The sequence below is a fragment of the Serinus canaria genome, chromosome 2, assembly GCF_022539315.1.
Source record: "Serinus canaria isolate serCan28SL12 chromosome 2, serCan2020, whole genome shotgun sequence".
Taxonomy (NCBI): domain Eukaryota; kingdom Metazoa; phylum Chordata; class Aves; order Passeriformes; family Fringillidae; genus Serinus; species Serinus canaria.
Window position 1 is genome coordinate 25,118,339 of NC_066315.1, and position 15,168 is coordinate 25,133,506.

The 15,168-nt window shown below is 35.6% G+C and overlaps 1 protein-coding gene across 2 annotated transcripts in view; it reads right to left on the minus strand.

The window, feature by feature from the left end:
• Positions 1-15,168, minus strand: part of SLC25A13 (solute carrier family 25 member 13) — a 99,296-nt gene that overhangs the window by 23,515 nt on the left and 60,613 nt on the right. For both annotated transcript variants that reach the window (XM_030226631.2, XM_009085982.4), the window contains exons 10-13: positions 13,751-13,835; positions 13,141-13,299; positions 6,472-6,524; positions 5,444-5,524 (exon numbers count right to left, since the gene is read on the minus strand). In XM_030226631.2, coding sequence (XP_030082491.1) covers positions 5,444-5,524; positions 6,472-6,524; positions 13,141-13,299; positions 13,751-13,835 — 378 coding nt within the window. The remainder of the gene's footprint in view (positions 1-5,443; positions 5,525-6,471; positions 6,525-13,140; positions 13,300-13,750; positions 13,836-15,168) is intronic.

Consider the following 15,168-nt stretch of genomic DNA (forward strand, 5'->3'; position numbering starts at 1 on the left):
AAAAGTTCGAAAAATTTTCTGTCTCTCACTTTTTCAGGCGGAAAGGAAATTAAAAGAAAGAAGAGAGGGAAAGCAAAATGGGAAAGTATCTATTATTTGTTATGGAAAAATACTTTTTGTGAAAAAAAGTTTAAAGTAGATTAACTAATGCAAAAGGAAAATTCAAAATGAAATGAAATCAAGTTCTGCAAAATTCATTATTGATTTAGAGAAAGACCAGTTTAAGTAGGTATGACAGGATGAAAATTTCAGCAAACTGTTGTTTTAAAAACATCCAAACCTGCAAGGAAATATGGGGTGAGGTCAAAGAGAAGCAGGAACTTTACATCAGTAACTTTCCCAGCCTTTGGTACAACTTATTGGAAAGGACTATCATGTTACTGTGTGTTGCCTTCCCAAACCTCATCATAAGGCTTAAGTCTAAAATTAGATGAAAATTTATCAGAGTCAATTAAAACAGAGCAGTGATGAAATAGAGTGAGTTTGCAAATGTGAAGTAAAATTTAAGTCCAGATCTAGCTGGGGGTTTTTAACCAAAAATTTACGATTAGTTTAAATTATTTTTAGCATGCTGAAAATAACTACAATTATAGTGGTTCAGAGAACAGTACCAGACCTTAAAAAGACCTAATTAATTATAGTATATTCAGTTACATTATATTAATTATGCTAAACAGAATTTAAATCTAAGTAATTTATTGGCCAACATCAATTTTATGCACAAAAAACCAGCTTTAAATTTAATCAAGGGAAAAAAGCGTGTATTAGGAGATTCTGAAGTTGTCCTTAAAGCAGATGTGAAATTTGGATATACCCAAGCAGGTAGAAATCCCCTTGAAAGTAATGGATCTCCAGCCACAGGGAGAACAGACCTCTGAGAACAAATCTGCTAAGCATTCAAGTGACATATGCCTTTTGCTGTCAAAGGTCATAAGAGCAATCATCAAGATGACCATCTTCATTTATCTAGCTCAATAAACTAGACCAAAGCTTTTCTGTGTGACAACAATTGTTTGCTTCTTTTTTTTTTTTTTCCCCAGATACACATGCAGGTATTTTTTTCCCCTGGCATATATCCTGTGCAGTTTAATTTTTCCCATAGCTCAGCTTCCCTTGCCAAATATAGTTGAATGTTAACATATTTAGGTTTCATAATAATGAAATCAAGAATGGCACCTTCAGTCTCCTTTAGTCCACAACTTTCAAACGGCTGAATTTTTGAAAGCAAGAGATCTAAATGTGGGAATTGCAGTTTATACACCCTCTGTTTCCACTGCAATGCCACAAAGAAAATGTAGCTCAGATGTGGACTTATCTTTATTACTCTCTGAAACATAAAATAAATGTTTTAAGTAGCTTAATAAAACTATTTGCACTGGATCTGTTATTTGGCACAATTCACCTGGAATTTCACATCACATTTCTGTATAAAAATTAATTCTGGGCAGGATTTTGCACTCGATGTTAACCATATCTAATTTTTATGTTCCATAGCAGAGCTGAGGCTGCCCAAGCTGGTCCGATGCATTTTAACTGTATTATGATTCCTATAGAGTCTCTCAAATATGCCTAAAATTGCCTTGACAATTTAAACAAAAGCAGATCTGTATGGGATCTGTAATTGTACTGTGCTACATGATTTAAGCTGGCTAATAGTGAGCACATACTGAGCAGCTGGGTAGGAAAAGACTGTGTGCTCAGAAGGAGAAGGGAGAGCAGAAGGAAAGGTTAATAAAGCAAAACGTAGTTCTCTTTTCTTGCAGAAAATTATGCCTCCTATTTACTGATATCATTGTGTTAATATATGCAGAAAATGCAACATACAATATATAGTGATTCCTTTAGTCATGCTTTAATCCTTCTTCTGTCTTTCTTAGTATTCTTTTATGTTTTATATCCCTCTTTATTTTGCATATTTGCACCTCCTCCCCAGTTACACTAACATACATTTTTCATTAAATGTTGAACAGCTTTATTTAAGGTACTAAGCAAAACGACTGTCTCATCTAAAAAGTTAGAATTAAAGGTAATGTCTCAAAACCCCAAATATAGTATTTATTACACTTTTACAAAGAGAGTTTTCCACGTGTTAATATAACTCAAAAAATAAGAATAATATATAATGCTATATAAAAAAAAATCAGGTTACTTTCAACAGATGCCTGTAAGTGAATTAAGATTAAAAAGAGCAAGCAGCTAAACTTGATATGACTTAAAATTATTTTTTATTTAAAATATAAAATCAAGTGAAAGACCATGAAATAAAGCTTCCAGAAATTTCAATATTATTGCCACTGTAAAAAAAAAAAAAATCCAAGTTGTACTTACAGCTTACACATCCTTTTATTAAGGAATTCTGAAGTGAAGTTATAGCATTAGGAGAAACCAAACCCAGCATATATGTGTCCATTTTAATTCAAAAAGGTTAAGTCAGCTTTGTGGTTTAGATGCTAAGCAGATATTAGCCCTACAGCATCATTACACCATGCCTTTAAACTAAAGATTTTTACTAGGCTCATACTGATAAGGGCTATATAGGATTTGCATGAGTGATGAGAGTCCAAAATGCGCAGCAGAGATGAGAGCTCATGGTGGGTGTCAGGCATTGTGCAAATCTGAAAGCTACATGCATTTTTATGGGTAACAAATACTATAGTCATTAGGAAAATTTCTTACAAACAAAGGAGATGGAAATCTTGTGTTAGTAATTTACATAACAGCCTTCTTTAAGTATAAAGGTTATACTTCTAATTGTATTCTTGGGGGTCTCAAAAAAAAAATAATCTCAACCAACCTATCGCTTTCATCTTCACGTAATAAAAAGCTATGAAACAGGCTGTTAACTGAATTAAGTGTCACAAGGTCATGAAATAAAAGATCTATTTTCTTCTTTTCTTCTTTCTTTTTTTTTAGGAGAGAAAACAGTTTACAAAACAGAAAAAGACTTGTTCAATGAAACAATCAGCTTTAGTTACAAGTGCAAAAGTCAGCCATGTGTACTAATTCACAGTAATTATGATGCAAAGTGAACTCCTTGGAGACTTAAAAGTCAACGCCTGGCAATGGTTGGGCAAACAGCAGAGTGGAGCTACTCAGGTGATACTGACCCCTTCAAAGCCCTTTGTGTTACTGAACAACCCAACCTATCCAAGTATCTGCTTGTCCTCCCTCTCCTAGGTATTATTACTATACCATATTCACAGGGCTGCTATTTAAGACATTACAAACTAGCATGCATCCCAGCACTCAGCTCCTGCATAAGCAATGAATACTCCAAGGAAACAGAAGCACTGAAGAAGAAAAATTTAAATCTGTGTTTGTAACACAATCCCAGCAGAGAATTAGACGTAGAACGTGGAAAGGTGATAGGGCAGGAGTCTTAGAAAATTAATCTTAGTTGTCTTCCCCTTTTTAGACTTTAACACATCATGCCCTCCTGTCTTCTTGCCTCCCACATAAGCAATTACTACATTGTGAAATGAGGTAAAAATCCAAGACTGACAATTTTCGAGCATTCAACACTGTCCGTGCTGCTTCCACAATGAAATACAGGTTTCACGATGGCTTAAACAGGGACTAAAAGCTGGACCAATACAATGCTGAAAGCTAGAGGGAAAAGCATGTTTTTGCCATCTCATATTTAACACATATATTTACACCATGACAGAAAAATTCACCCCGAAAAACCTAAGAACCACTGATAATGAGAGTCTCTGTTGCTAGTCTGAATTGGGTTTAAAATTACAAAAGAACCCAAAGACCACCTGCAGAAGAGACAAGTTGCAACCTATCTACCTGGCACCAAACTATGCCCTTAAGTGGAGCACTACAGTTAAAAGAAAACTCAGGGCATTCTGCCACTGCACGTCTACTGCTGCAACTTCATCCAGAATCTCACTGATAATATAAATTTAGGACAAGCCAACATTTACAGCACATTTAAAATACATCTCAAACCACCTATCTCTTAAAGCATATCCTTAGTTTACAATGAACTGCTGGCAAAAAGCTTGCAGCAGCATTCTCATGAATGACAGGTCTCTGTAAAGAGTGCTTTTTGTACTGCATTAAAAAATTCACAGCAGTCTGTAAAATAAAAACTGTAGATCAAATGACATTTTAAATGAAAATTTTGCAGAATCCTCTCTGGCTGCTATGTTCATGAGACTTTTTATTAGTGTAAGGGGCAAATACTTTTTACTCTGCAAGCGCTTTATTGCATTTTTCTTTCATTTACAACATGCTTCTTATTTAGGGCTTTAGAGACCCACATTCTTCTCTCCCTCCCCTTCTTTTTTTCTTCTCTGAATGCTCCTAAAGTTACAGAACAAGGGGATCCTACCTGGCAGTCTACAACAGGTCAGTGATCAAACAGAAGGAGCAGTGAGACAGCAGCCAAATCCTGCCCCATCTCCTGAGAATTACAGAAAGCCAGGGCTTCTCAGCCTGCAATGCAACCGAGCCACTGCACCCTGAGGCTCAGATAATCGTAGTTCACTTTCTGCAAGCACACACAGCACAAATCTCTGCACCTACTGAGGTTAAGACGCAAGCATTTTTATTTAAGTTGCTGCTCGCTGTAGTTTTCGACACAGGTAGAAGCTGCTTGAAAATGTGACCTCATCTGTCTTATGACAGCAGAAACAAAGATAGATTAAAAACACACCAACATTGCTCTGCCCCAGTGATCAAAGCTGTTTTAAATAAACAGTGCTCTTTATCTGCAAAATGCACCGGTCTTTGAACAACTATTCGTTTTACCTGAAGTATTTACATTTGCTTGAACAAATCAATACACCAGATACAAGTAAGCTGTAATATGAACAGACAGAACTAGACCAAGTAGTGAAGTATTATCATTTACCCAGTAATGCGCCAGTTGCTCATTAAGATACTACTTTGTGCAAGGAAAACACTCTTAAAATCTTAGTGGGTTTTAAATACAGCCTACATTCAGGAATGCATTATGCACGGAGTTAACATTACACAGCCTACGTCTGCTACGAACTCAAAGAAGCATGAGCAGTCTTTGCCATTTCAAAAAGCCAGTATCACTGCAAAAAGTGAAAATTAGTGGGTGCAATAACACATCAGGAAAGAAGTGACGTGGCAGAGTGGGTGCCACAAAGTAGTAACTAATTATTAACTTCTGGAAAGGTTAGCATGAATCCTCTTTAGGCCATAAGCTACAGCCAACACGAATAAAGACACACTCTTGATGAAGGAAACAAACTCTAAGCTGTGAGAATTAGAGAGCGCGGTTAAAAGGCACGATGCACAGAAACATTTACCCTTTCATCAAGAACGGCTGGCCTATCTAGGAAAGAGCTGAGATGCTCTAGGAGAGTCTGCTCTTGAACCGGATCTGTGGTTAAACAGAAGCCTTAGTCCTTATGAACTGCACTTTCATGAATGTCATATGAAAGAAATTAAAGATACTTACACAGCCACCAGCAAGAATTTCTGCAGCCAGTGGGACAGATCCATCTTTAGTCCTGAACTTATCTCTCACAAAATCATTAACCTTAAAAGACAAACATTTATGAAAGATGATAAATTAAAAGGTCAGAGAAAACATTCATCAGCTGCAAATTCTGTGCAAATGAAAATGCAAATACATCCACTAAGCTACCAAACTACAAGATATCAAAGAAATCAGTCTTAGATTTTATATCAAATATTCTAAAGCTACGTTCTTCCTTTTAACAAGAATTTGCAGTATTATTCAAATACTTATTATTAAAAAAAAACCCATCGCTAATAATGTAATTTTTAAAATCAGAAAATTATAAAATACATTAATATTTTAGAGGTGTCAAATAAAAAATAAAATTATCAAATTAAAATGTCAAATATTATCAGAATGTTTAATACTAAGATTTAACACAACGGCAATTCAATTAGTTGCATTACGTGCCTTTTTTTTAAAATGCATTTTTAGCATCTAGCTTTGCTGAATACTGCCTTATCAGTGAATAAACAATATATTATCATTGGATTATAATAAGAAATTCTTAAGTGCCTTACAAACACTTAAGAAATAACAAAATTACAGAAGTAAAATATTTAGAAAAAACCATCATGCAAACAAGTTCCTTTCTTAGCAACACTTCACTACATGCTGATATTATCTATCTCCTGTTGACTGGAACCACACATACAGTAACCACATGGAGATACAAAAACAAAAGCCCTCCAATAAGTAACAAATCTGCTTTGCTAAGAAGTGAAACCAAAGGCCTATGCTACTTACAAACAAGCAGATGAGCTGAACAAGTTGAATGAGCTTGTTCTATTTTGGAGTGAGTCCAAAAATAGGTTTAGTAAGATTCTTAAAATTTACATTTACACCTCTAGATGAGACTTGTATGCCACCTGTACTGTTCACTGGTCAGATATTAATAGTTGCTAATTTTAATTTGCTTCATTTTACAATGTGGAGAAATGAAAAAAATCCATTTACAAACTTACAGTAAGTTTTATGGCCTTCTCTGGTGCTACTCCTAATAGCTGTGGTAACAGACCTGTAACATGGAAATACAGAATTCAAGGCATTGAGTAACTTGGTATTAAATAAACAAATCAACAAATGTTTGCAGAGACCAGCACCTAGAAACAGGTGATTTTTTACAGCAATTTTGTGTTATTATATATAATGAGAATACTTAAAACATTCAATTTTGAGAACAAACTTTGTGCTACCACTTCAAGTGCTACCACTGTCTATATGTATTTGTTTCTTTTTCTTTTAAATTCATACTAGCTCATTTTATGTTTAAACACTAATACAGATTTGCCAAATATGTTTCAGTACTGTCCTAAGCTGACTTTTATTTTCTGCATGTTCACACAAAAATGAAGACCTTCTCATTAATTTTGTGAGATACACAATGAATCCACTTCAAAAGTCAAAACCTCAGTACCTTTTCCTAGCAAAAACAATGGCATTAGATGGCAGGACCGAAGGGGATAGGAATCAAAATAATGCAAAACATTCAAACATGTATGACTGCATTCTTCAGTTCTTTGCCCAGCTGAATCATCAGCTCTTAAAACAAAGGAAGTTATGTTGCTTTCTACCCAGATATGGAATTTTCTATTTTATTTTGTTAGAAGTAATGTGTTACAGAATTGGAAGTGTGAATTTCTGACTGTCAGCTTGACTCGTTTGAAGTGACTGGTCGATATTTTGTAAACATTTGAATGACACAGCCTAAAAATAGGCAAAGCTTACCAGCAAAGCCTGAAGCGAGAATGGTGTTGCAAGCATTCATCAGCATAATGAAATTAGGACACCATTCAAAAATGTGAGAAAATCACCCCAGCTAGAACTCCTGGTGCAGAACCCTTTGTTTTAGCAGCTCAGGTAGCACATTTGGGTACTTTCTACAAAGCCTGATATTTTCACCCCTCCATGGTTTTATTTTGTTGGAAAGAAACCTGCAAAACAATTAAGTTTCCACCTCTAAAAGTTAACCTTTTGAAAAGCATTTTCTGAAAGAACTAAATGTCAGAATAACACAGAGAAAAATGCACATGGTCTGATTTAGTATATTCTTCAATCCTGCTACAATCCATCAGCTTTACTGGTTCCTACTGATGATCTTAATAGGAAATTGACATTGAAGAAAAGCATCTCCTGGTAGCAGGAGACCCAATATATATATTCATATCCTAACGTCTTTATACAGCTGATGTACATATACATGTAACATTTACCCAAGATAACTTTGCTGCATTATGATCATATGACTGAATACTCAAATTTAAAAATACAGTAGCACTAAGTTCATAAACAGTTGCTCAAAACCAAAAGAGATTCTGCAGAGTAAGTAAAATTTTAGAAACTGAGTTTCTTAAAAAGTATTACTTGTGCGGCTGACATGAAATCAGACCTCAGTGAAAAACCATTAAGCCCTTCAGAATTATGGAATTAAATATTACATTATCTGCAGCACTATGAGGGAAGCACAATAATATAAAATGAACAGGATTTTTCATTACAAAATTATCTTTGTAATTGCTATAGATTTACAACTTGCTATAGGACATGAGTGGCTTTATATAAACATTATGGCAAATAACTTTATGTCTTCAGAGATTAAAAAAGTGTTCCATATACTTTAAAAGCACATCTTAAGCCAAACCCAGCAAAATTAAGCAGGTCTGATATAGCAGATACAATTCCAAACACAAAGGTCATTAATTTTAAAATCACATATACTGATATTATTACACCCAAACTATATATACCATGACTTTCAAGTCATGTGTTATCAAATAAATCACAGAAAAAACATTCTAAAATATGAAGATATGAAAAGCATAAAAGTAGTCCAGTTGATGATTTCCATAAACCTCCAATCTTAGAACCAACATTAGCAGTACAGATCAGATCCATTTTCACTGAACTGATCTGAAGATGGCCTTTTAACCATTTTTCAGTTCCCAAAACCTTGCATTTGTAAAAACACTTGCGAAGTCATGAGAAAAAGATGTTTATCTTGGCACAAGTTATTTCTTTTCCATCTGGTTTATTCTTTTTGTACTCAAATCTGAATGGGACTGTTACAACTCAAAGCTTTTCATAAAAATTAGAGGTAGAGAAGAGAAAAATTAAATAGAATAGGCAGCAGTTTAAAAAAAACTCAACACCAGAAAAACCCAGCTGAACAACCAAAACCTAGAACATTTTTCTCTTTTTCTGCCTCTACTTCACACATGATTTTATAGTATAAAAGTGCCTTGTAAGTTTGATTACAGATAATGCTGTAGATATCTACTGCAATATAGCAGACAGTATTCTATAAAAGGTAGCATGAATTTTAAGATCAGGTTTTATAGCCTTACCAGGTACCAGCTAGGCCTACCATCTCCAGCATCTTAGGAAGGCATAGGGACCTTTCATTTGATCTCATGCCTATCTCAAAGTAGTACCTGTGCATTTTATAAGCTATGATCATAAAAATTAAATTTTCTTTTCTTTATTGTTTTGATACACTGTCAAAAAATTTCTAAACATGATAAAGACGCTAAGTTTTGAAAGAAACAAAGCACATCAAAGGCCCCATACGAAAATGTCATATTCTGTTGGGGTTATCTTGACACGGTGGGAATTTCTTAGTGTTACTATGCATTAGCAGATCAGCAATATGACATATACACAGATGGAGAACAGGCTTAGAAATGTCTGACAGTGCCTGAAAAATGCATGCCTTTTATAACATCAGAGCATAATATCTTCCACATAGGCAGCCCGCTAGTATAGTACATAGTAAACACATTATTCAGTGCCTTTTTATAACCAAGGCTTTTTAGCAGCAATTACAATGTGCCACTTTGTATCTGACACACTGTCATAGTAGGACTCTCAGGGAAGGGGAAGGTGTGGGCAAGCCAGAGCACCAAAAGCTGCATTCATTTTGTGACACCCTACAAGTTATTTTCTGAAAGCAGCCTAAATACATTGTGAATACACACACAACAGCTCGTCCAGCCCAGCTGTACTGATAGCACTGAGAAACAAAAATCTTACTGGGCCAAAGTATTTTTTTAGATGTCTAACAGGGAAGTTTCAGTTTCACACTGTGTAACAGATGTGATTTTCTCTTCATATTAGGAAAAAACAGTGACTGCAGGTTTTGTTGCTCAGTCTAGATAAAATATTTGAAACCATTAGGGCATCTCATAGGAAGGCAGTAATGGAATACTGCCACATTTTTCCATTACAGGATTCACACAATAAACTAGACAATTAAACACCAGTTGCCATTCAAATATAGCTCCCTCAAACTGGAAATGGGTTATTTCCTGAAAATTTTGTGCTTTGACAGAACTTGGGGTACAAGTAGGCTTGTAGTTCCAGTCTATATACATGGTATTCCATTGCATAATTTGGAAGGAAAGCTTCTGTCAGTCTTTTTGCATCATTAGCATGGGAGTCCATCAGTAATAATGAAGTTGGATGATGAACAAATCATTAAAATCTAAATTAGATGGCATTTGGAGTCACTGCAGGGCTAGAAGCGCCATCAACAGAAATAAAACTAACAAACAAGGTCCTGAACAGCTAATGATCACAGATGACAGCGTTTTCAATAGCATTCCCTGTCTTTTCAGTCCTCCAGGCAAAGTGGCATTAACAGCATGGCTATCAAACATTTTCCTAAACTACATTTTATCTCTGGTACTTAAATTTCCCATGAAATTCCAATCAAGTATGTGTGGAATAATCTCTACTAGATGCTCTGCTTAAGTCTGTGAAGCATTCTGTGACTCATCAGGTGGACTTCTGATTAAAATTCTATTATGACATGTAGGTGACCTCATCAGTTGGAAGAGACCTTGACAAATCACAGCTTTCAAAATTTTCTTAAATTTGCATGTATAAAAATATCTGTGAGTTTCTGAACATGCATTTCAGGTATAAACGTAGACACAAGAGTAAATTACAGGTATATGAGATGAACTTGCTTTTCAGCCATGCTGAGACACAGATGAAAAATTTATCTCAGATATAAAGTCTTTAAAAAATGCTAACTACACAGCATTCATATAATGCATATTATAAAGACTCCACAGAGGTTTATATCATGTTTGTTTTTGTTGGTTTGTTGGGTTTTTTTTAATCCAAGTGTCTTCTCAGTGGAAACATTGATTACACTTAGAACCAAACTGACATCAAACCAAATTTAGTGCTCTCTATATATCCACAAGATGGTGTAATTTATCCTTATCTGAGATGGTGGTTTAAAACCAAGTTTGGAAAAAAACAGTGGTACAAAAAAGAAAATTCAGTTCACTTTGTTGGATGGAAATATGAGCCTTTTATTAAGAATATCTGAAATGTCTGAGTTCAGAGTGTTTATAGTTTCTGCTTGCTTTCTTGAAGTGCATCATAACAAGAAGACCACTGCTCTAAATGTTTCTAGTACAATTTTTAAAAAGCTTTTGAATCTATTCAGCTAAGGAGAAGTCTCCCAATGATTACTCCCTCCTTCAGTGGGGACACCCACATTGACTTAACCCTGAAGAAATCAGCTGAAGAAAGAATTGCAGTGACTGATGAGTAGTAAAAAAAGTAGTGTAATGTGTCCTACCTAGGGTAGAATTCAAGACTAGAATAAGATGACTCTTGCTAAGTGTTTACTGCATTACATTGGGTAATTACACTAATCTATAAAATGCTCCTTTTAAATATTCCTTCATCTCCAGCTTAACTGGAAACTTCCTTCTGCACTTAGCGTCTTAACTTCTTCAACATCTCCTGAGAAAGTGAGCAATAGTCTGAATTTACAGAACTGCACAGAAGGAGCTCCATTTTTTTAGCAGTTTTCTCTACTTGCCTCTTGAAAAAGAGCTAAGTCAGGGTGCTCTCTAAGGAGAGAATTTGTAAACAGCAGTTGGTATTCAACTATATAATCCAGAAATCAGATTATTAGCCTGGTCTTAGAAGTTCAGCTCCACCAAACTGAGATTTCACTATTCAGCACTCCTTGGAAAACTGGAAAGTAGTAAAGATGATGGGGAATGGAAGGACAACCGATACTGATGAAGTTTCCTAGGGTTCCCTAAACCTGGCAATGAAAAAAATAATTCCAAACTCAGGACAAGCAAACGGAGTTAAGAACATGCATTTATGACATTTCTGAGGTTTTATCTGTTTTTTTTTTCCCAGGTGAAAAAAATCACTGTCCTTCGGAATTTCAATAAGACAGAAGGAGGCAATAGTAGAATTCTGTATATTTATTCTTTCAGGATGCTAGACAAAAAATGTGCAAGGAACGCATTTGGTTCTTTTGGTAACAACAGTGACTTTTGAAAGATTCTGATTGCTATAAATCCTTACAAAATAGAGATCATGTCAGTACTCTTTATTAAATTATTATGTCTACTCCAAAAATGGCCTCAAACTCAGTCACTATTAAGAGAGCCTTCCCATCTCCAATTGTGCTGCAATAATTACAGAGTCTGTATTTTGCAGAGGAGCTACTTAGCCACTCATGTCATATGTTATAGTGTGCACACCTATAACACCACCTAGTTTTAATGTTGTTTCCCACTTTGCTTATGAACTGTTACTTTTTTTAAGGCGCACAGCCTTGCCAGTTCATAACAATATGTTACTAAAATCCTCTGTTCTTCATTCCTTATTCAACTGCCTTTAACAATCAAGTTCTTTCATTACAATATTCTTATTTCACAAGTGAAAAGAAGTTTCTAAGCAAGCTAACTAAAAATTAAGTTGGTAATGCAAGTTTCACATTCTCCCCTATGAATATGGCAGAGGGGCATAAAAGTTTTCAATAATTGTGACACCAGAAATATAATTTACTTTAACTCTGTGACAGAGAAGAACTGGAATCTCATGCTGAGGTTCCTGACTCTTTATGACTCCTCCTGAATTACCTGAACTGACACCACTGATACCACAACTGGGACAAGGACAGAACAACAACAACAACAAAAAAGCCACCATTTAACGTCAGGCACTTATCTAAGATATCCAAAGTGAGCATGATTTACATCCTGAACAGGGTCAATGGATTTTGGAGCTTCCTCCATTGACTGTAAAGGCAGGTTGGAATGGGTACCTTTGTAACTTAAGTGTATTGGGTACATATATAAAGCTAAGTGGGTTGAAACCCAATGAATCACTTTGGTTGACTCCACAGTGACAACCTAAGAAAAGGCATACATAAAACTTGATAAAGATTACTATTTCCAATGATTACTGAAGCAAATGCAACTGGTTCTCAAAGACCTTTTTGTCTCAAAAAAAAACCACAACACAAAGTAGTGCAAAGAAAAAAAACCCATAGATGATCTACCTTCTTACCAAACAGGACAAAACACTCTGGGCACTAAGCACTGCTAAGGAAATGAGAACTTTACTAACAATATATTTTTGCTGTAGGAAATTGCTAATGTTCCCCTATGGCAGATGAGGAGACAAAGGACAGATAGGTCCTACAGCAATGTTCTCATTACAGTGAAGTTTTAATCATCCAGAAGTTTGCAAATCCTTCCCCTGTAACAAAGAAGCAAAACTGAAGTCTGAACTAAAAAGACTTAAAAATCCAGTCACACAAAACTCTTAATAGTTTCTTATCATTAGTATATAACATCTTTTAAACTTACCTCGATAAAGCCCAAAGAAGCCTTCATAACGCAGCACTTTCTTGAAGCAATCAAAGCTGTTTTTATACATAAGTTCTCCCACAAAAGAGCCTGTAGAACGCTGGTTTTGCATGCGGGTTTTCACTAAATCAATTGGGTAGACTGCAGTGGCTCCAACAGCTGCAAATAAAATTCAAGACATAAGAAAACATGATTTTGCATTTGCTCTGTTTGACTGCTACTGTCATCTTTCACATTTACATCTAACATAACAGTGGTATCTTTTTTCTTCATGATATATACTGGATACATTAAACTACCTCCCACAGTTTTAACCAAATACACATTCATTATTAATTTTATTTTCCTGAAATTTTTTTGGGGGACAAATTAGATAGCAACACCACCTGGAAACTGCAACAATTCTAAATTCCAAAATTCTTGTAGCCCAGATGATCCTTCCTTTCCCCTTCAATCTTACAGACATCCCACCCCTTAGACACAGCTCCAAGGGAAAGTCTGAGAAGCCTTCCACACTTAAATGAGAGGCAGAATGAGAAGATGGGCAAAAGAAAAGAAGAAAAAACCCAAACAGTGAAGATGAATATTTTTTTTCTCAGCCATGACTAACCTCCAGCAACTGAACCAAGGGCAAACCTGTACGCTGATTCTGCAATCTGGATGAGAACAGGTCGAGACACATCACCTGAAGCTTTCTGTCAAGGCGGGATTTAAAACAAAAAGAAAGGCAAGAAAAATAATCAAAACATCTCATTTCCCAAGAGAACATTTCGTGATCAGACAGATACAAGTATATGGATACCTGGAAAAAATTCCACAATACACTAGAGATTTTGTTCTCAATTATTACTTCTTTTCCACTGATTTCTAAGTGTCATATAAGGCAGCCTCTTCAGATTGGAATAGGAAAGAAAATAGATAATACAATAAAATTATACAACTCTAAAACCAATAGTCTAAATGTGGTCTAAGTGAAGGCTTACATATTGCCTCTTCAGTCACTAATCTTCTACAGCTAAAAGCAACGCCAGCTTGGAATTTCTTTCTACTGTCGCCAAAGCCAGGTACACCTATTACTTCCCACCTACCAAAACAAGCATGCAAGCATTCACACAGATTAGCTGAAGGAAAATAAGGTTCCATAAAGCACCCCATTACTTCATTTTGCTCACAGTCTGTGAGTGCTAGATTCAATCCAATGAAAAATAAATTTCAGGAGCGTTCCAGATTTGAAATTGCTATCTAAAGAAAGAAAATAATAAAGAAAACAAAAGTTCTGCAGGGGCATTAAATCTTTCATACTTACTAGCACCTTTTGCAATATGTTCTTTTTAGGATACTACAAGTAAAGCAACAAAATAAAAAATAGAACACATTTTCCTGTGTTTACACTTTAGTTAATTCCAATATAGGTGGAGATGACCAGAAATAAATTAAAGATATCAATGTAGCTGAGAATCTTTTCAATCTCAGCATCAAGCAGCTGACATTAAAAAGGAATTGGGTGGAAAAAAATTAAGAGGTGGGATGCATACACAGAAGAAATAGAAAGATTTAAGGATTATTGTTCATTGTCCTTGCCTCTTAGAACAATGTAAATCATGGCAGCAGAGACAGTGGCCCCAGAGCAAAAGTGAAGAAGCTGCTACTTTCATCACACATTTTTCTCTACCTTTTACTGCCACCTATTGTAACTTAGGTTACTTGATATTCAGCCCAATGCAAATGCTTTTAACTCCTTTAGCAGTCTTCTAGGAATAGATGGTGAGCTTTTGGGAGCAAACTCACTTGGATTCAGCCCAGCATCATCACCATTTAGTCAGTGCTTGAGCAAACAGAAAACCACCACCCCAGATACTGTCTTGGAGCTGTGGTAGGGGTGCTCACATGAAGGGGAGGCAGGAGAAGAAAAAAGAGAAGAAAAAGAGACGCATGTGTACACACACACACACACACACACAGAGGCCTGGCTTATGGCCTGGTAGTCCTAAAAATGTAGCCTGGATCAACTCATTGTGGTCAAACTGG